Source organism: Aspergillus caelatus (genome assembly GCF_009193585.1).
Source record: "Aspergillus caelatus strain CBS 763.97 unplaced genomic scaffold BDV27scaffold_17, whole genome shotgun sequence".
Lineage (NCBI taxonomy): Eukaryota > Fungi > Ascomycota > Eurotiomycetes > Eurotiales > Aspergillaceae > Aspergillus > Aspergillus caelatus.
Window position 1 is genome coordinate 169,015 of NW_022475280.1, and position 18,651 is coordinate 187,665.

General features: G+C 47.2%; 8 protein-coding genes across 8 annotated transcripts; 1 reads left to right on the forward strand and 7 right to left on the reverse strand.

Annotated features, from left to right (window-relative positions):
• Positions 1-702: 702 nt before the first annotated feature.
• BDV27DRAFT_27793 (uncharacterized protein) lies at positions 703-2,873 on the forward strand. Its single transcript, XM_032076203.1, has 4 exons — positions 703-803; positions 857-911; positions 968-2,394; positions 2,448-2,873. Exons 1-4 carry the CDS (start codon positions 734-736, stop codon positions 2,747-2,749), a joined length of 1,854 nt encoding a protein of 617 aa, XP_031932012.1. The 5' UTR covers positions 703-733; the 3' UTR covers positions 2,750-2,873.
• Positions 2,708-4,146, reverse strand: BDV27DRAFT_121605 (sterol desaturase family protein). The gene is made up of 3 exons (XM_032065401.1): positions 3,673-4,146; positions 3,080-3,585; positions 2,708-3,000 (listed from the first exon to the last, which is right to left on the reverse strand). Exons 1-3 carry the CDS (start codon positions 3,885-3,887, stop codon positions 2,804-2,806), a joined length of 918 nt encoding a protein of 305 aa, XP_031932013.1. The 5' UTR covers positions 3,888-4,146; the 3' UTR covers positions 2,708-2,803.
• Positions 4,147-4,408: 262 nt separating this feature from the next.
• BDV27DRAFT_121608 (fatty acid desaturase-domain-containing protein) lies at positions 4,409-6,479 on the reverse strand. Its single transcript, XM_032065402.1, has 2 exons — positions 6,166-6,479; positions 4,409-6,095 (listed from the first exon to the last, which is right to left on the reverse strand). Exons 1-2 carry the CDS (start codon positions 6,351-6,353, stop codon positions 4,649-4,651), a joined length of 1,635 nt encoding a protein of 544 aa, XP_031932014.1. The 5' UTR covers positions 6,354-6,479; the 3' UTR covers positions 4,409-4,648.
• A 719-nt stretch (positions 6,480-7,198) lies between these two features.
• Positions 7,199-8,322, reverse strand: BDV27DRAFT_121609 (FKBP-type peptidyl-prolyl cis-trans isomerase). Its single transcript, XM_032065403.1, has 6 exons — positions 8,070-8,322; positions 7,944-8,011; positions 7,829-7,889; positions 7,714-7,734; positions 7,586-7,627; positions 7,199-7,523 (listed from the first exon to the last, which is right to left on the reverse strand). Exons 1-6 carry the CDS (start codon positions 8,195-8,197, stop codon positions 7,466-7,468), a joined length of 378 nt encoding a protein of 125 aa, XP_031932015.1. The 5' UTR covers positions 8,198-8,322; the 3' UTR covers positions 7,199-7,465.
• Positions 8,323-10,771: 2,449 nt separating this feature from the next.
• Positions 10,772-11,930, reverse strand: BDV27DRAFT_121612 (glutathione S-transferase). The gene is made up of 2 exons (XM_032065404.1): positions 11,297-11,930; positions 10,772-11,204 (listed from the first exon to the last, which is right to left on the reverse strand). Exons 1-2 carry the CDS (start codon positions 11,855-11,857, stop codon positions 11,007-11,009), a joined length of 759 nt encoding a protein of 252 aa, XP_031932016.1. The 5' UTR covers positions 11,858-11,930; the 3' UTR covers positions 10,772-11,006.
• A 150-nt stretch (positions 11,931-12,080) lies between these two features.
• Positions 12,081-13,314, reverse strand: BDV27DRAFT_121613 (putative urea hydro-lyase/cyanamide hydratase). The gene is made up of 2 exons (XM_032065405.1): positions 12,554-13,314; positions 12,081-12,489 (listed from the first exon to the last, which is right to left on the reverse strand). The coding sequence occupies exons 1-2, from the start codon at positions 13,077-13,079 to the stop codon at positions 12,266-12,268; spliced, it is 750 nt and encodes a 249-aa protein (XP_031932017.1). The 5' UTR covers positions 13,080-13,314; the 3' UTR covers positions 12,081-12,265.
• A 286-nt stretch (positions 13,315-13,600) lies between these two features.
• BDV27DRAFT_121615 (cytochrome P450) lies at positions 13,601-15,353 on the reverse strand. Its single transcript, XM_032065406.1, has 2 exons — positions 15,021-15,353; positions 13,601-14,973 (listed from the first exon to the last, which is right to left on the reverse strand). Exons 1-2 carry the CDS (start codon positions 15,297-15,299, stop codon positions 13,732-13,734), a joined length of 1,521 nt encoding a protein of 506 aa, XP_031932018.1. The 5' UTR covers positions 15,300-15,353; the 3' UTR covers positions 13,601-13,731.
• Positions 15,354-16,807: 1,454 nt separating this feature from the next.
• Positions 16,808-18,465, reverse strand: BDV27DRAFT_166860 (uncharacterized protein; the record flags this gene model as incomplete). The annotated part of the gene is made up of 2 exons (XM_032074301.1): positions 16,808-17,666; positions 17,717-18,465. 2 exons carry the CDS (start codon positions 18,463-18,465, stop codon positions 16,847-16,849), a joined length of 1,569 nt encoding a protein of 522 aa, XP_031932019.1. The 3' UTR covers positions 16,808-16,846.
• Positions 18,466-18,651: the final 186 nt, after the last annotated feature.

Below are 18,651 nucleotides of genomic sequence, written 5' to 3' on the forward strand. Positions count from 1 at the left end.
CTTCTTTGCATTCACACATAATAAGTTTTAAGTAAGATAGGCCTCGTACCACGCATTCACCAAATCCAAGGTAGAGTTATGCAAATTCCACCAGACGTTCACGTCATTTTGACTATTGAGCCTAGCGAATAATCCTCGTTTCAGAGCTTCATAATACTCATTCTACGAATATTTATTTCTATACTTGTCCATAAGCTCACTGGTTTCAGGGATCTAGAGCCCTCGTTTACATCTAGAAATAATATCTATAGTGATAGGAGAAAGGGAAACCAGAGCAAGGCATCTTCTGCAAACATTCTGTACACAAGGGTATCTAGATTTATTAAAGTCAGGCTGACAGTGGCCATATTCTACACTTTGTTCGGATTTACACTAAAGTGTTACCTAGGGCTATCACTCAATTCGGTAATACCGAGGCATACCGCACATGGATGCTTATTTTTTTCTTTTTCTTTCAGCCTTCAATGCTTCATAAACCCGCTAGCCAGGTGTCAAAATTGCGAGAGGACTACATATGATATTTCACCATTGATCATGTGGACTTATAAGTATAACACTTTGTTAATTGAATATACTGTCTTGTTTCATTCTGTCGTAATACGAATTGCGTTATGGTCCCAATGGCTTACCGTACTCGTGCTCGGGACAATTTCCGCCTTTTCCAGAAGCAATCTTCTTCGCATCAACTCCCGATCAACTCAATGTAAACCTTAGGGAAATCCAAATTTAAAATATGTTCCGCTGTGCGCAGTGTGACAAATCATACCAGCGAAAAGCGCATTTACTTCGCCATGAGTTGACGCGTACGTTCAGGGAGGTATTCATCGTGCGGTGTAGCCAATTGACCATCTACTAGATTCCGGCCAGGCCGCTTCCACGTGCCCCTTTTGCAACAAATCTTTCTTGAAACCGTAAAGGCAACCATTCCTACAGGTCTTAAACTGGTTTTAACCCTTTGTCCCTACAGAGAGGTCACCCGGCGACACAGCAAAGCATGTGCAATCAAATACAACCAACAGCCTGCCCCGGCAGCCAAGCCCGGGCGGAAAAGGCAGTCCTGCGAACAATGTTTCGCCACGAAAAGGGCGTGTGATAAAGGCTCACCGTGCTCTCGTTGTCGCTCGCTCGGACAGCAATGCACGTTTAAGTCGCAGCAAGGCCTTTCAATAGGAAGTCCCTGCTCCACTGACGTCTCACCATCGCCATCAGTGCAACCGTCTACTCCACCAAAGGAGGAATCGCAGTTTTCGTTCCTTCGGCATTTCACTGACCCCTGTGTGGAAAGAGACAGACTCGCAATCGGAACAACAGCAGAATGTTCTGTCCGGAGAAATCTCGAAAGCCTCTACTCCCACCTCGAGGATGCGCTAGTACCGTCCGATCCTATGGCGGCTAATTTTGGTGATATCCCAGGCGCCGAATTGTTCTTCCGTCCTCCATTAATTCCGGATGAATATTTCCCTACTGATCTTCTAAGCTATGGCCCTACAAAGCTCTCCGAGCAGCTGCACGAACTAATGATGGAACTGATTGAGACCTCCAAATCAATGAGACTTGATGACACGGAAGATCCACAGCTGCAACTCGATATTACACAGTTGGCTCCACTATTTACAGTATCTAATGTTGCGATTTTTATCTCGGTCTTTTTCCATTCTCTTTATTGGCATCTGCCGGTCGTGCACTTTCCTACCTTCGACCCGGGCAACATTTCCAGCCCACTACTGCTCTCAATCTTCTTAACCGGTGCAACATATAGTAGCTCGTTGGATGAAGCTGCATTATTACCAAGGGTTTTAGACGTGGCCGAAGAGCATGTATTCCGGAAGATCACAACCCTATCAACTCAGGTTGCTCCACCCACTCACGACCTTACACGTCAAATACCTACCATCCAGCTCCTGCAAGCTGCCCTAATCATTGAAATGCTCCAATTTGGCCAAGAACGTGTTGAAACAAGACGCCGCATTCGTATCATCCGCCATCCAAGTCTGGTATCTCTTATGCGTTGCTTGGGGATCTTCCAGCTCAAGCGGTCCGCACCTCCCACGGTCTGCACTGGGGACGATACTGCGTGGAGAGCATTAGTGACAGAGGAAGTCTGTATACGACTTGCGTCCTGGACCTTCCTCGCAGACGGTTTCCTTACGGTATGCTTCAAAAACCGGCCCACCATATCGATCTTCGAGATGGAATGTCCCTTCCCATGGAGAACAGAGCTATGGGAAGCCGAAAATGCATCTGCCTTCAGTCGCATCGCTGCAACTGATGGAGCCAAGCTCCCAATGCCTTCCGTAAGGGAAGCAATCCGGCTGTTACTCGATAATTCCGAGCCCGGGCCCTTACCGTCCAGCCTTCCCCTTTCTGCAGAGCATCTATTGATCATGATATACGGTATGTCCCACAACCCCGGGTCCTTCATCAACTAGCTAAAGACATAACCGCAGCATTGAATTCCCTTGCATTCCTAGCCAGAACGGACTTCTTCGGCTCTGTGCCATTGAAGAAAATAAAACCTGCCGCCAACAAATGGAAACAGATCTGGAACTCGGTATACCAGGACACAAACAACGATCAGATGCTCCTACTGGGGTACCCCAAACACGCAGAAGAGCTTTGGCTCCTATTGACAACGATGCTTAACATCGCCACCGAGAATTCCACGAAGCTCCCGTACCTGGACAACGCCGCGACAGATGATTTGGGAAAGCTGAACGAATTCATTCAATGGTGCTGTAGGGATACATGATACACGTCTTGATTATTAGATTAAAATGCTAAAAATACATTAATGCCCCTCTCTTCAATCCTTCTTGAGAGCCTGAGCCTTGCGATTCTCATTCTGTATGAATCCGTCTTCTTTCGGCTTGCGGTATGTCCCGTTCAACCTATCCCAGAATGTCAAGAATTGACCATAATTATAGTTGAAGTACAGATGATGCATGGTATGACATGCTGCACCGTTGACAACCACAGATTGCGAAAGATACTCGGCATCATCTACAACAATTAGCCCCTACCCCCTCATTTCCCATGACACAACACAATAAACCGGGGGGGGGGGAAGAGAAAAACTCACGAATAAAAACCGTCCACATAGTCACGAAGACAAAAAGCCCCAAATACGCACTCTTCTGCAACGGAAACAGCAACGGATACACATGATACGGGATACTCTGCGACCAGCCATCAACCGGATGAAACGCATAGCTAGCAAACGGACTCGGCATAATCCATTTATGATGCGGCTTGTGCAACCACCGGTACACAGGCGGGTAATGCAATCCCCGATGAATCCAGTAAATGCCACAGTCCGTGAAACATACGAACAGCGGATACTGCAGCCAGTTGTAGGCGCGGAAGGGGGCTTCATCGGCGAAGTCGTACAGTTTCGTCCAGCCGCGTACCTCTGCGAGAAAGAACGGGGCCGTGAGCACGGCGATTACGGGGATGGACGTTATGCCTTGACGGATCTCTTGGCGGATTTGGTGAGGGAGGAAGTGTGGGTGTCGCATTACACGCTTGTCGAAGAGTGTGTGGTAGATTAGTGTGCTGCCGATTAGGTACAAGGCCGTTGCGAAGATCCTGTGGATATTTAGAATTGGGTTTGTTGGCCCGGGGAAGGGGAGGAGGGGGGGGGGGGTTGTTTTTGCTAAGTCGTGAGATACGTACCATCCAATTAAGAATAGGGACGTGGTCTGCCGGGCGATATCATCTCGCTTCCATCTGCTGCTGTCTGCATATGGAGACGGTGGCAGTGGGTAATAGAGGTTGATGTGTTTGTTGTATGTTCCTGCAGGTGCCGGAACAGGATTCGTCGCTGGTAACACTGATGCATATAATCTGTCGAACACGAATGTGTCGAGGATGTCGAGAAGCACATCCATGGTGAACTAATTACAAAATTGTCACGAATATAATACACAAAAAAGGAAAAGAGAAAAACAAAAGAAGAGTTTAATATCGAAAAAAGATTGAAACAATCAAACGATGCAACTCCCTTCTTATATTGGGAAATACCTACATGATCCATTGTTAGGGTTTGGCGATTTTACCTACATGAGTTGATTTAATTCCCTACCGCGGAGAATACCTACCGTGGGGATTACCCACACACGGGCAATACCTACCAAATGCCCCCTTAACTTACGCGCTCGGCACTCCGGGGTCGTACGATATTTGAAACTCGGAATATAGATTGTTATTGTTAGTATATATAAAAAAAAATAAAATAAAACACATCGGATGTTCGGGTTACGCATGTATGGAATCAGGTGAGAGGACGTAGCATCGGTAAGTATAATTGCTAGCTACCCTGGACAACACTACATATACACATTGTTCTCCTCCCTTCGACCTACCACTGTTCTAGAATTATGAATTTGAATACAGCCTACGGACAGGAGTGAAAAAAAAAAAAAAAGAAAAGAAAAAAAAAAGAATACTAAGGTAGGTATAGTATAAGCAGGGATGTTGTGAGGTGAGCGAATCACATGACAGGATTTCCCAACAACGCTTTTTGCCTTATATCCACATCTCACGTAAACAAAGCAAAATGTGAAAAAAAGAAAAAGGGGGGATGTTAGAAATAAAATCAGAAGCAATCAGAAGCAAAAGTGAATCAACCACTCAGGATTGGTAACTTCTACTACCTCCCCCAGACTAAATCCCCCCTCTCAGCAACCGTCCTTCGACACTTGTCCAAAATGGCAGCCTGCCTCGCCACCTCCGCCAAACCACCCAGGACCTTCCGATTCCCACCCACGAACCCATAAAGCGCATACGGGATACCCACATCCCGACAAAACTCCATAACCAATGCCTGCGCCCTGCGCAGATTATGCCGCGGCACGCGTGGGTACAGATGGTGGATAGCCTGGAACTGCAGTCCGCCGTGGACCCAGTCCAGCCAGGGCGGACAGTCGACGTCCATGGTTGTGCGGAGCATTCTCTGGGCGAAGGACTCGTTTGGTCCCAGGTCGGTGGTTGACATTGCGAAGTGGGAGACGGTGAATTGGACGTGGAGGGGCATTGTGGCCATGTGGCTGATTAAGACGAAGGAGATGCGGGCCAGTGGCGTTGGGATGGATTTGTAGAGTATGCCGTAGCCGAACCAGAGCCAGAAGATGAGATTTCCACAGATCTCGAACCAGCGGTGCCATTTGGCGGGGCCCTTACGGGGCCCTTGGGCTTTGAGGAGAAAGAGCCAGGATTGGACGTAGAGATTAAAGCGGCCGAAGAGAAGGATGATGTAGTAGAGGTAGGCTTGGAAAGGGACGAGTGCTTGGGCGACCTTGTCATAAGCCAGGAGTCGTTCGTGGTAGGTAGAGAAGATGTTGCCGAGGAAGCGGTGGTTGACGGCCAGGAAAGGGAGGTGTTGATTGTCAGGATCGTGTTCAGGCGCGTTGGTTACGATGTGATGGACGTTGTGGCTGCGTTTCCACCAACCTAGGGAGAGGCCACCGATGGGTGCGGCGATCGTCATCCCGATTAAACTGTCAATCGTATAGTTCTGAGTGATTCCGATATGACCGGCGTCGTGGGCGGCGAAGACCATTTGGGACCAGAACCAGGCTAGGAAGAGCGCACTTGTGTTGTACCAGCCTATGCGCAGGAAGAAAAGCATGGTCCCGAATAGGACGGAGCAGCGGGCGAATTCCCAGGCGTAGGCTGTGTAGTGGCAGTTGTAGAGGCCTTCGTTGTGGATTTGCTTGTGCAGCAGTCGGTATTTGGCAATGATTTCGTCCTGAGTTGCAGAGTCCAGAGGTGGGTATTTGGATAGGGTGAGTTTGATCTCTTCTTTGGTTTGCGTGTCGAGAAAGGTCATTCCGTCTTGAGGAGCCATATTCTCCGTTGGCTTAGGCTGGCTGTGTCGTTTGTGCATGCCTGCATCTGCAGTGGGAGCTTTGAGCCCAGTTGAGGAAGTATCTTGCTGTTCCTTGACTAAGACAGTCGATTCATCATCATCTTCTTCTTCTCCATCGTCCGACCGAAAAACTCCCCCTTGAATTGGCGGCACGAAATTCGTCCATCTTCCGTCAATCCGCCCAATTTGATACCTCCCAATCATCTGTCGCGTCTCATCACAGTGAAATCTACAGGTTGTCAGCATCGAGCCGAGAAGCTTACTCGCGTTCAAGCAGGAAAGTGACTTCAGCGACTAACATAGTAAACTCATCCGTCGCATCCTTTCCAACAACATGCTGGATGACCTTCTGTCCGCCAGGATGATACGGAATCCAGGCATCAACACGAAATACCTTCTGGTTCACAATAATAATCGATTGACCCTGTGCAATTAGGGCTTCAATCTGTCTACGTGAGAGGATCGTGTCTTTGGTAGATTGTTGCATGATTCAATGCAGCGGCATTGATTGGTATATGGGAGAGGGTTTTGTACCACGGTTCGTACGTCAGGTTAAGCTTGGTTGGGTCTCCGGGCCGAGTGAGAAATATGGCGGACTAAATCTAGCTTACGGACAAAATTAAAATATTACCAACTTGATACATTCCTTTCGGGGCCGGAGTCCGGATTATTTTCGGAGATTAAGTTTCATGTCGTAAGATGGCGGTGTTGGTGTTCTTGTTTATGGGGTTAGTAAAGCAAAGTTATTCTTTAGCGCATCTTATATGTGAGATTCGATTAAAAATACCCAGATAAGTCGACTTTCAATAATTCTCACTACAGTACTGGCCGTGGATGTGGGTGGAACACTTACTCCAAGCCCTTTGATAACGTCGAATTTACAACTGAAACGGTGGATGGGTTAAACTTATGTGGCCGACTAGCAGGTTTTAGCTTATTGCAACACGATAGCTGGGGATTTGATCTCACTTGTCTTCACATCCTGCCGTGCAACCATCGAGTAAAAGACATCGACGATATATCTTTCTTAACTCCCTTACATTTCTCGGACTTTGTTAGGAGTGAGGCATTGAATCTTACCCGTCGAAACAAATTATGAAGCAAATAAGCTAGTGTTTCATGATAGCATTACGTCATATTTTTTTTTATTTTTTTTTAATGGATATGCATACGTCAAAAGGCTCCCAATTTGTGCGGTATCACAAAATAGACATGTACATGAGCTCTGCGACAAATACAACAAATGAATATAGGATATATGTTATGTAATTAGGAAGTGTGGGGATAAACTCCAAAAGATATCATCGCCTGGCAAGTAGGATACTAAATATATAACTGTATAAAATCACTGGTAATCATGTTCACTGCTATTAGTCGCTACGTTCGAGATATATAAGGAATTGCTAGATGAACAAGGCGTGATTATGCGACACTCCCTTCCGCGAGCACACATTGTTCGCTTTAACCAATCTTACATCCAATCCTAAGAATTCAAATCTACGACTATTGCGAAGAACAGTTTACAAAACTTAGAACATTCACACGGTGAAGTCATCTATGGTGAAAACCACAATTTTTGCCTCAATTAGTATCATTTAACTAGGCGTTAAGTATCGTTGTGGAGCCCTTGCGCTTGATAGAAACGAGGTGGACCTCGCTATTGAATGAAGTCAGCGTCAGTTCCCTGAAACAAGAGCATCGGGTAGATGAGAGGCTTACAAGAGGAGGGTAGAGTTGCCGGGGATCAAACCGGGAAAACCCCTATTTTTGTTAGTATACCTACACATACAGGGAACAGGACATCGAATTGGTCCCGTTGATAAATAGAGAAAAGGGTGGTAACATACTGAGCTCCATAGCCGTAGTCCCTGTGCCGATGGTTAGTAAGCAACATTAGATAACGATAGCTAAGAGACTGCATGACATCATAGACTGATATGGGGCATGACAGCAAATACTCACGGAGTGATGGTCAACAAAGCCTTCTCTCCCAGACTCATCTGAGGAACACCCTCATCCCAACCTACCAAATAGGGTTAGCAACTACGTAGTATATCAAGGGGGAAGGCAGGCAAACCTTTGATCAAACGTCCAACGCCAATAGTCGCCTTCAACGGCTGATCCCTGTCATAGGAGCTATCGAACCTGTTGCGCCTATTAGTCCTTGTCGACTACGTCCCTCCAGGAGAGGAATTCAACATACTGTTTTCCCTTGCCCTCAGGCTGGCTGGGGTCGTACACCCATCCGGTATAGTGCATGGCGATTTCATCTTCCACTTTGGGGATGTCGGCACCGTTACCATGTGCGAGAATGTGCTTGGTGACGCCCATTTTGAGATGCTGTGATCGGATGATCAATAGAAGAGATAATGAGGGGAAGAGGGGAAGAGGGGAAGAATAGAAAGAGTCCAGGGGAACAGGAGGCGAGGAAAGAGGAGGAAAGAGGGGCAATTTTTATAATCGCGAAGTGGGGCTTCGGTCCCTGGATTGTGTATCGCGCCGGTATTCAACGCGTTATTTTCGTTTAGGGTACGGGTCTTCTCGGTAAACGTTGTGTATTCCCCAACGTTCCTCTTTTGTTTTGGGGGCGTTTGATATAGTTGGGAGACTGATTGACCAGGCGGCGTTTTAGCCTTTCCACGGGTATTGATCAGGCTGCTTTTGTTTGGAGGATCTCATATTGAGTTTATGTTCTCATTTTCTGTGGGAATCGCGCCTCTCTTTTTTCTTGGCACGATTTCAGCAAGTTTTCCTGACGAATTATTGAAGAAAAGAAAGGAAAAGATCTACATTTGCGGTATGAGTCGCATGAGACATGCTAGAGCTTCTAGATAAATAGCAAGTTGGTTCATATTACTATTGTACACGGTGGTATATGATTAGTCGCAGGATCATCTTCATTCTTAGCTAACATAGTACCTTGGAATATATATATATACACCCTGACAGACTTATCTTATATTTAACATTGTCACCGATATCAATATCCAAACTTTTTCTCCTACAAAGCTTTGAACTATGTAAAGAGCTTCTAAGTGGCATATTAAGGAAGAGCCAATCAGAATGATTGCTAACCTTGTGGATGAAGCGGACAACCTTCTGTATCTGACAAACTGCAGTAGATTGATCCCTAGGTGATTATTCTACCTACTAATAATGTCAGAAGATCCACTCTGTTAAGCCCCCAACAGCTTGACATCTCCCAGGCGAGGTATATATAATAGCGCTCAACGTACCCCAGGAATCCTACCCGTGACAAACCTTGTATTAGTAGTGGAGGTTTATTACTGATCACACTTGACGGCCTTATCTCTAAGGTGATATTCCTTTAGCTCTTGAAAACAAGAAGAGGTCCTCTGGAGGTAATATGGAAAGCTTCCCATTTCCAGAAATATGGCCTCAATTCTCGAATTCAACTCCAAGGCTAAACCTCGCTGTGCTCGCCTTTGTCGGCTTCCTGCGCAGTGATGATACATGGGCGCATGTTGGGCTATTACTTTCACCAGCTCCAGGCCTTGCCTAGGAGGCCGGACTGTTGGTATTCACGGCATACAGGTATGAGGCGGCGGGGAAGGAAAAAGGGAGGTGGGAAAATATATAGTCCATTTTATTGCCAATTTTAATGCCTGCGAGCTAAGAGGCAATTACATCATGGCCGAGCTTAGCTATTGCTATATCTCCGGGAAATTGACTGATGTTGGTGAAGCTGAATGCAGCCCTACATGGTAGTGGGTATCCTTCCCTCTAGCCCCGACTCGATCAGTACTCGCAGTGTGACTCACGTTGTCTACCGTGGCTATGGAGAGATATATGAATGCGTGATCCCGGCTGGAATGGTAGTATTGGGTAATAACACAATTACACTTACTGTTGCATCGGGCCACAGTGGTGAAGACTATCTCAGTCTATTCTTCGTACAGGTTCTGCCCCCTCTTGCACGTGGTCGATGCTAACATGCCTAGATTCTTGATGCAATCGAACCTTTTAATTAGGTGATTTTGTTTTAGAAGCCTAAGACTTGCTGTTAAGTCGTAAGGCACATTGCACCTTAAGCTATCCAATGAGCTACTGAGGAGCCTCTAGGGCCCGCGGGAATATCTCGCGGGTAATGATGGTCGTTCGGTAACTTGAAACTCTACTAAGAAGCTGTGTGGTCTAGCTTTCCTTCTGCCTGTTATCGTTACTAGCTTTTTCACCCTATTTAATTCGCTCATTGATCGCAAGATACTTTCTCCCACAACCCGGAATGAGCAGAGTAACTAATAATAATAATAATCCGGTTTAGACTTGGAGCATACGCAACGGATGTGGCTCGAGACAAGGAAAAGTAACTAAATTACTTCCCGTGGTGGGTCAGTCAAGACAATCAAGTTCCTTCTCATATCTGCTAATCAAATATAAGCAAATATAAGCACATAAAGGGAACGAAATCGGAGAACCCTGCCCCCGGACCTGACTAGCAGTAAGTGAGGCCGTAGCGAGCTGTAGAGTCATCCTATTCTTTTCCTAACTTGGATATCATATGAGCTTAGTGGTTTCAGGTAACCATACTACAATAACACAGTGACTGTAATAAAGCTTTTTTATTCATGAAGTAATTCTGGGTAGTGCAAAATGGGACCAAGTCGGCACACCGTTCCTAGTCCCCATACACCCAAATCCCGATAGGTACCCGATGATCGCGTCGTCTGCCGATGCACTCCAACACTTCTAACCTCCGAAAATCGTTCCCCAATTCCTTATTCCGGTTAACCGCGCCAGATGGCGTGAAGAAGGGATTTCGATCTGTCCTAATTAAACGTATTGTTGCTTGTCAAGGATAGCTTCTAGCTGTAGCTGACGCTTGGCGCGTGGGAAAGTAGGTCTTGACTATGCTACACTCAAGCTCTTTACCGTGCTATGTGGTACTTTGGCGGAATTTCTATATGGGTCTCTCTGAGAAACCAGTAACTTGTTTGTTATCTTACAAACCCGTATCTATGGTCTCAGGATCGCCTTAAGTAAAGATGTCTGTATATACACGCATGTGGCTTGTTGTAGAGTTCTGTAATAACGTTCGTTATTCCTGATAAAGCTTTCATTTATGACTCGCCATTAAAGTCCCTTTGTGCCCCATATACATTGGATATAGACCAAGAAGCTACTCCGCATCATCCAGCTCCGGATACTGTCGGTAGATACCCATTGAGTATTTCTGTCTCCTGTCACTTGCGAGATACTCCTTGATGCGAGGCCGGTTCTTTACAGTTTCGTAGAGCTTGAATACATTCGAATATTCACCCGATTTCTCCAGTTTGCTCAGTGCTCGAGGGAATGCAAACTTAAGGCCATCGATGCCCTGTAGTATGCGATTAGTAATATCCCGAGCCAAATGTGGCTTTCATTAGGCACGTAGGAGCGTCCAATGCCCGGAGATGAATCTAGACGTACCTGGAAAAGAACAAGGTCTGCATAGGTCAACGTCTCGCCATACAACCACGGACGGCCTTGCGCCGCCTGGGGCTTCAGCACTCGCTCGAAGTAAGAGAGGAACTTTGGCAGCCGATTCTTCCGGTACGATTCCGACCTCCGCTTGCTCTCCTCCAACTGATCCTCGTAGTAGAGTTCCACGGCAATGGGGTGGTGAGTATCGTGAGGCTCATTACTCAATCCATCTAAAGCTGTGAGAGCGAGCGAGTTGACGTGATAGATGGCGTCCCCATCTGGCGCCAGACCGAGCCGCGGAGCCAGGTAAAGCAGAATATTGGGTGTCTGACTGATGCGCAGATCACCATGCTTGAGGATGGGCGGTGCGAACGGTGGAGGGCCAGACTGATCGCCCTCGTAGTTCTTATCAATGAGTGATAGTACGGTATTAATTCCATCCTCTTTATGTGCTGTGTCGGTATAGTCGGCTCCGGCTTCTTCCAAGGCCAGCCGTATGAATTCTCCCCGACCGGGTATCTTGGGCCAGTAGATGAGTTGATACGGACCGTTTGAGCGCTGTGACATTGTGATTGCCTTTATTTACAAAGTATAACTAGGTAGATATGGGGAAGATCAATGGCTGAGGAAGGGTGAGAGGTTGATCAAGTCGAGTCAAAATGAATTAACTAGTCAGCAAAGAGCGGGGGCTGACTTCCGTGCGGGGCATCATGCATGAAGTCATGGTGATGACGAAATCTATAAAGGTCCAAGAGTCGTACGTTGCAGGAAATACGAGTTCGTATGAAACTTAGTCCTGAAAAACATCATATACAAATGTACATACAGGCAGCGTTAAATAAATACTTGAAAAAAAAAAAAATAAGAACTAGCCAGTTTGTAGTGATTGATACTAGACCACGTCTCAATGGGGATATGAATCGGTTTTTGTAACACATTGTTCTCATTCACCGAGATCCCACTGCTATGAAACCTCTACAGACTGCCGGATTGCTCGTATGGTGCCATCAGGGAGTTCCCTAGCACCTTTGACGGGAAGGCTTCCTCCCCCAAAGTTGTGGTATGCGCCCACGGTTTAAGCCCATTCTCCCGGCGGATAGTCGCCGCGAAACAATTGCTCCATTGTTTGCGCGGGTAATGCCGTGACACGTCCTCAATGGTCGATGCATGAACGATGTCGGCATAAGCACCGGTGTTGTCTGTGCAGGTCAGGTTTATGTTACTCTGGTGGAAGCGGCCACAGTATTATGGGCTAGGACTTACCAAATATAGTGGCCAGTTGCAGCAATTGACCTACTGCAGTAATCTTGCCTTCCTCGCACAGATCCTGATGCCGGATGATCGCTTCGGCGACACTCTCCGCCTGATCACGAGGGGCAACTGCATTTCCTGATGATCCGTTACGGTCCTGAAGGACGTCCAAGGCTAGAAAGCCCCCGTAGAACTCGAAACTTAACTTCGTCTTTTTTAGATTCTCTTCTGTCGACCCAATGTCATGTAGCAAGCAGCAGAGAAAGTAGGTCTCATCGGTAAAAGACCAGGAAGGGAACACATGTCGCTTAATCGCAATACCATAGTGATACACCCGCAGAGAGTGGTTGTATGTAGGCTCGGGCAGATGGGAGCGTGCATAATGATTGATGCGCTGCGCCAGGGCAGTTTGGGGGACGGGAGTATCGGCTACGGAAATGAAAGGTGCTGGGCTGGATGGCTTCGCCGCAGAGAGGAGGGCTGATGCGGAAGAGATTACCGGAGTGAAGCCATATTCAATTTCTGAATTTGAGGACATATTGAAAAGCTCTTTGGAGAATGTAGAAAGATTGTCGTGCGGGTGTCGAGGGCCGAGGCTCAATGAGATTCTCTCTGATTGATGAATGTTTCCATCCAACAGGGTTGATGTCGCATCCTTATATGTCCTTGATGTTTTTCTAGCTGACAAATTGCACTTGCGTGACTCATGCAAATGGCGTCTAACGTATCTTTTCTGCGTTCATCATGGCTCGGGAACGAAGCATTGATGTGGATGAGAGATGGGTATGGGACGAAGATCTATGGACCATTCTAGACCCACTCCAATTTACTGCCCAAAATGGATAGCCCGGGATCGGAACATTGTTGGACCGCCATGACATCACGATTTATGCACCATATGCTGCTTACGTTATCTATGTTATTTAGTGGACTTATGTCCTGACTGAGAGCTAATTCTACCTCGATATGTTGTTACATCAAAGTGAACCAACTGAAGAGGTTATAACAAACGATATGACACTGAATATACACTGATTTGCAGGAATGACAAGCTGGAAGCCTGGCCAGACCTAAATCCTTGCCCATTATCTTTTACATTCACGTAAGACAATTTACAGGGAGCCTATCAGCGGAAGGTAGATCGTATCATGTATTCGAAATGCTCAAGCTAAAGCTCCCACGAAAGCCTATTACGAGTGCATCCTTGGTGTCAAGTCACAAATGAACTCCTCTTGTTGCACAAACCATACATTTCTTGTCTTCCACGGCTTGTTCTGATGCAAGTGAATATCGAATTCCCGCAATAGCTGAGGGAGAATTTTCCGCATTTCCATCAGAGAGATTGTCTTCCCAACACATGATCGCGAGCCTGCGCCGAAGTTGAGAAAGGCTTTCTCCATTTCTTTTAACTTTTCTGGGGGGTTTTCCAGCCATCGCTCAGGGAGGAAGGAGTCCGGCTGAGGAAAGACAATCGGATCTCGGTGGACAACCCAGGGGTTGATACCAACCTTTGTACCGCCTGGAATGTGTTGACCGCAAACAGTGACGCCCTGCGGCGGCACATGACGTTCGAGGTTCCCTCCAACTGATGGGTGCAAGCGCATTGCCTCTTTCATAACCGCACCGAAGTATGGAAGATGTGTGGTTGATTCGTGGTAGGAGATCGGATTACTCAGTTTGCCGTCTCGGTCTGCTGTATCGATCTCCACTCGCACTTTTGACATTTTGTCTGGGTGGCAGATGAGATAATAGAGAATTGCGCGAAGGGCAATTGCGGTTGTATCGGATCCGGCGAAGACATTTGTCGATAGGTGGACAATAAGATCTCTTGTCGATAGCCGTGTCGGGTCAGCGTTGTGGATTGCCAGCCACCGAGACATCATGTCCTTTCCGCCAATTGCTTCGCCTATCTCGTCCTTTTTCAAGTCCCCGTCGCGCTGTAGGGACGCTCGTTGGTTGATCGCCTTTAGGGTGAATACGACCACTTGGTTCCATGTCTCCATTTGAGGGAGTAGAATAGGGAAGAGAGGGTTCCCAAGGAGGACTCTATGAGCCTCCGGGATCTGGCCACATATCAACGCATATGTGAGCATTCCCCGGATTGCCTCAATCATATTGTCTACATCCTGTCCTTTCTCCAAGAATCCTAGCTTCTGAGCGAAAGATAGCTCGCCCACAACGTCGAAGGCGTAGTATTGCAGCCATATTCCGAGGTCAATCGGCGCCTTTTCTTTCACTATCTTTCGGATTTGGGATAGAAACAGCTCGGTACACGAGTCGACAGCAGGCTCCATCTCGAGTATAGAGGTCATACTGTAACCGCCGGCAATAGGACGTTTCTGATCACGATGGAAACGCTCATCTCGAGTAGAAAAGAGGTTCATTTGAGGTTTCTTGTCCCATGATATGGATTGAATTGGGTAGAAAGCCGTCTGGCGAGGGTTACCTTTGGACTAGAAGGACTGGCGAGTTAACCTACCTTGGTAAAGCCATTATTGAAGCCATAGATGATCGGGATGGCCTTAGGGTCGCTCACTGAGATATGCCTGGGGCCGATTCGTACCAAAGAGCCATATTTCCGGTGAAGGTCAATCTCCGTGTGATGATGGTCGCCCTTCCATGCATTGTACAGCTTCCACAGTCGAGTGTAGGCCGCCAACGAGGGACCCGGAATTCCAGACAGACGGAATCGATTCGTAACAAGACGAGCAACAATCAACCCGACAATTAAGACAACAACACTTCCGGGGTCAACCATTGTATACAATATAGTCAGAACTCGATTCCTGGTGATAATAGAAATGGAATGAGAATTTTTTCGGTCGGCAGCCCTTGAAATCGCAGACACAACGCCTTTCACGCCACCATTATTACTCCACTTTTTAGCAAGAGTCTGGAAGAAGTGACCCATTCGCACCCTTGCATAACCCCACTTGGGACTCTGAGATAGCACAAATGCGCTTTGGCGTGCGAGATCCTGCCAATTGGAGGCTTGGAATTACATCCTTTACGCAGACTTTTTAACATAGCACGGTCGCAGTAAGTCGAGTGGGCCGCTCGAAGGGATCGACGGCCTGTCACTAAACTGACTTAACATCCTATTGCAGACTTGGCGATGACCAGAGCGCCTAAGATCCACATCCCCGACCATTCAGACGCCATGGTGTCCCTCCAGCTGAAAAAGCCCCAAGGAGGGTGAAAAATGGATGGGCAGAGGTAAATTGGCCAGGCTATAAGGCAGGGGTGTCTGCGGGACGGCTCTTAGCCCTAACACCGGCACCCGCTACGTGGCCTTGCAGCACGATGAAACATGTTAAATGCAACAGATCACCATGTGATAGACCTATAGGTGATAGCAAATTGGAGCCCCTTCTGAGATATTAGTATTATTTCATCGGTCGATATACACCATAATTGACGCCAATCTGAGTGTAGTTAGCTCGCTTACTAGCACAGTATCGAGTCGATATGCACGCGACACTGTTGATCCTTGATACAGATTTCTATTTTTCACATCTAAATTTTTTGTAGACTTACTAATGCGAGTCTAAATAGACTTAATACCTCACCGGTTGTGTCATGGGGCCCCATATTCTGTTGTTGAAATGATTCTGTTAAGAAATGGTTATCCACAAAGTCCTCCCGGCCTTGACACATATGGCGTAAGCCAATGTTTATGTTGCTCTCATTTACTGATTCATTCTTTTATTCTGTTTTTTGTTCTTCTATCTTTTCGATATAAATGTGATTCTTTTCCTTTCACTTTTTCTTTTGGTCTCAAAACCCTCATGTGGGACTGTTTGCAATATTTCCTCCCGTAATGTGTAGTTAGAAAATGTATTCCTCACCCAGGACGCCCTGATTTTCCCTCAATGTGCAGCTGGGCTCGATTAGTAGGAGGGGCATCCGAATGGACTCGTGTCCTCTCTTTACCTGTATATGGGCTTATTAGGAGATACTGCTTTCACGGCGCATATTCCAATTTACGAAGCAAAGTTTGATGTGGGAATCCGATGGACTTACCACCATGACGTCTCTCAAGAGCTAGCACTATGATATAATACAGAAAGGGATAGGTTGCATCCGGAATGAGGACCCAATGGGTCTTCTCGAAGATCTATCATGGATTCCAAACCCCTTTTGGAATGGATTAGAGTCGTTGGTACTCACTCATATAATATCCAATACCTCGTCTCTGGTCTTATGTATCAGCCACTTTGAATCGAATTGAATCACACTTTGTGACCCGGAATGGGGGTTCCGTATATTAGGCTACAGCAGATGAGGAATCTCCAAATGGCACTTTCACAATAGGGAAGCATCCTCAATATCCGGCGTCATATCTCCGATCCGACTCATCTCCGCCCAATTTAGATCCCGCTCAACATCACCTACACCCTCAAAGCCCTTCTTCTCCCCCTCATCGTAGTTCCCCGGATCCTCCAATCCGAGATGCCTACTGATAGGCATCACCATTGCCGGCAAGGTATGCTCCACCTTCGCCATCAACAACGGCAAAAACCTTTTTCTTCCACCGTGCAAGGAATGCACCAACGAGCACAAATGTTTCAAATAATCTTGGGGCCCCATCTCAAAGCCGGAAGACCTCAACCCCGTCGAAGTCAAACAAGCCATAACATCTGTTAACGTACACGCCACTTCAAATATCTTCTCGATCAACCCGACCCCATGCGTCTCCATACTCTCCCGAGAAAGCTTCCACGTCGCCAAGGACAAATCCCGGGCAATCTGCAGGGGATACCGGAAGTCGAGACTTGGGTGGGTAGGCGTGCTGGATAGGAAACCTGCCGTTGTGGCAAGTTGCCAGATCATGGTGCGGAGCCATTGCTGCGAGACACGGAGATCGGCGAGGAGGATATCCGGGAGGTCGAGGTCTGCCGGGACGGAGCGCTGAAGGTGCTCTTCCAGCTGGACTAGGGATTCCCGGGTGCAGATTGGTTGATTGCCGTTCCAGATTGCGAGGAAGGTTTCGTCGAAAGGTCGGTAGAGATCGACTAGATGGCTGAAGCCGACAGAGAAAGTATCCAGGGGTGACGTGTTTAATGTTGGGCTGGTGTTTGTGATCTGCAGTGTTACTGGACGCCGCCGGCGGATTGCATGGGCACTATCTTACTATCAGTAAACGTTAAACAATAGGTACGGGTATGAACTAACCGTTCGGATATTAATAACAACCAGAATAGCTTCCCCGAGAAACAAGGTTGGTCTTCATCGGGGGACTGGTCCAACATATCGGCCGTGTAAAACGTAGTGGCCTCGCGCAGGAAGTAATAAGCCTGACGCTGGTTCCCGCATCCAATATGGCACCCGTATGAAAGAAAGGCAATGGTAATACCAAGTCTAATAGGCGCAGAAAACGGATCCAAATGCCGCCGAGCAGCCATGGCTTCATCTAACAAAGCGCGGCCCGTATCCGGGCCCGTACCCTGATGGCAGGAAAGATACCCCGTCTGCGTCAACACGAAAGCACAGAATGCCACTACAAGGCAATATGCATGAGGGCACTCATTCATACGTTCCACCTGCTCTTGAAACTTATCAGGATGCAAAATCGGTACCGTCCCTAACATCCGAGAATAGAAGTACGCAGCACAGCTCTGCACGAGCCCATCATCCAACAATCCAGACCTCTTTACATATACTGTCGTCGGTGTATCATTAGGTATCTCGGCAGGTGCAATACCACTCGATGGGGTCTCGTCAATTGCATCTGGATTTGTATTTGCCTTCAATTCGTACAATACATTAGCTGAGCGTCCCTGTCGCCCTTTTTTGCGCCCAGAACTAGTTGACCGGCAGTTCAGCCCCATCGATCGACAGGGACTACATGGGCGGTGTGGTGTGCATTTTACTTTTCGGCGACGACAGGCGTCGCAAGCTCGAGGGATGGTTTCGCGCGGCATGGGTTTGAATGTGGTTGGTTAGGACTGGTTGGAACGGAACGGGTGGTGAGTCGCAGCGCCAAGAAATCTATGGAACCGAGGTAATTTAATTGTGGTTGGATGGATGTTTGGGTTTGGTTTTAGGGTTCGATAATGTGCATCTACATAACGATGCACAAATATTGATACTATGGGTAGACGTAGAAA

What these genes read in the sequence shown, in the direction of transcription:
- BDV27DRAFT_27793 (XM_032076203.1), top strand. Translation starts at nt 734, where the DNA reads ATGTTCCGCTGTGCGCAGTGTGACAAATCATACCAGCGAAAAGCGCAT. An exon ending in ACTTCGCCATGAGTTGACGC is followed by an intron (nt 804 to 856) that starts GTACGTTCAGGG and finishes ACCATCTACTAG; the next exon opens with ATTCCGGCCAGGCCGCTTCC. An exon ending in TCTATTGATCATGATATACG is followed by an intron (nt 2,395 to 2,447) that starts GTATGTCCCACA and finishes ACATAACCGCAG; the next exon opens with CATTGAATTCCCTTGCATTC.
- BDV27DRAFT_121605 (XM_032065401.1), bottom strand. Translation starts at nt 3,887, where the DNA reads ATGGATGTGCTTCTCGACATCCTCGACACATTCGTGTTCGACAGATTA. An exon ending in TCCCTATTCTTAATTGGATG is followed by an intron (nt 3,586 to 3,672) that starts GTACGTATCTCA and finishes AAATATCCACAG; the next exon opens with GATCTTCGCAACGGCCTTGT. An exon ending in TATGTGGACGGTTTTTATTC is followed by an intron (nt 3,001 to 3,079) that starts GTGAGTTTTTCT and finishes TAATTGTTGTAG; the next exon opens with ATGATGCCGAGTATCTTTCG.
- BDV27DRAFT_121608 (XM_032065402.1), bottom strand. Translation starts at nt 6,353, where the DNA reads ATGCAACAATCTACCAAAGACACGATCCTCTCACGTAGACAGATTGAA. An exon ending in GCGACGGATGAGTTTACTAT is followed by an intron (nt 6,096 to 6,165) that starts GTTAGTCGCTGA and finishes GACAACCTGTAG; the next exon opens with ATTTCACTGTGATGAGACGC.
- BDV27DRAFT_121609 (XM_032065403.1), bottom strand. Translation starts at nt 8,197, where the DNA reads ATGGGCGTCACCAAGCACATTCTCGCACATGGTAACGGTGCCGACATC. An exon ending in CCTGAGGGCAAGGGAAAACA is followed by an intron (nt 8,012 to 8,069) that starts GTATGTTGAATT and finishes TAGGCGCAACAG; the next exon opens with GTTCGATAGCTCCTATGACA. An exon ending in GGCAACTCTACCCTCCTCTT is followed by an intron (nt 7,524 to 7,585) that starts GTAAGCCTCTCA and finishes TTCATTCAATAG; the next exon opens with CGAGGTCCACCTCGTTTCTA.
- BDV27DRAFT_121612 (XM_032065404.1), bottom strand. Translation starts at nt 11,857, where the DNA reads ATGTCACAGCGCTCAAACGGTCCGTATCAACTCATCTACTGGCCCAAG. An exon ending in CAGACCTTGTTCTTTTCCAG is followed by an intron (nt 11,205 to 11,296) that starts GTACGTCTAGAT and finishes CGCATACTACAG; the next exon opens with GGCATCGATGGCCTTAAGTT.
- BDV27DRAFT_121613 (XM_032065405.1), bottom strand. Translation starts at nt 13,079, where the DNA reads ATGTCCTCAAATTCAGAAATTGAATATGGCTTCACTCCGGTAATCTCT. An exon ending in GCAACTGGCCACTATATTTG is followed by an intron (nt 12,490 to 12,553) that starts GTAAGTCCTAGC and finishes TGACCTGCACAG; the next exon opens with ACAACACCGGTGCTTATGCC.
- BDV27DRAFT_121615 (XM_032065406.1), bottom strand. Translation starts at nt 15,299, where the DNA reads ATGGTTGACCCCGGAAGTGTTGTTGTCTTAATTGTCGGGTTGATTGTT. An exon ending in TCAATAATGGCTTTACCAAG is followed by an intron (nt 14,974 to 15,020) that starts GTAGGTTAACTC and finishes AACCCTCGCCAG; the next exon opens with ACGGCTTTCTACCCAATTCA.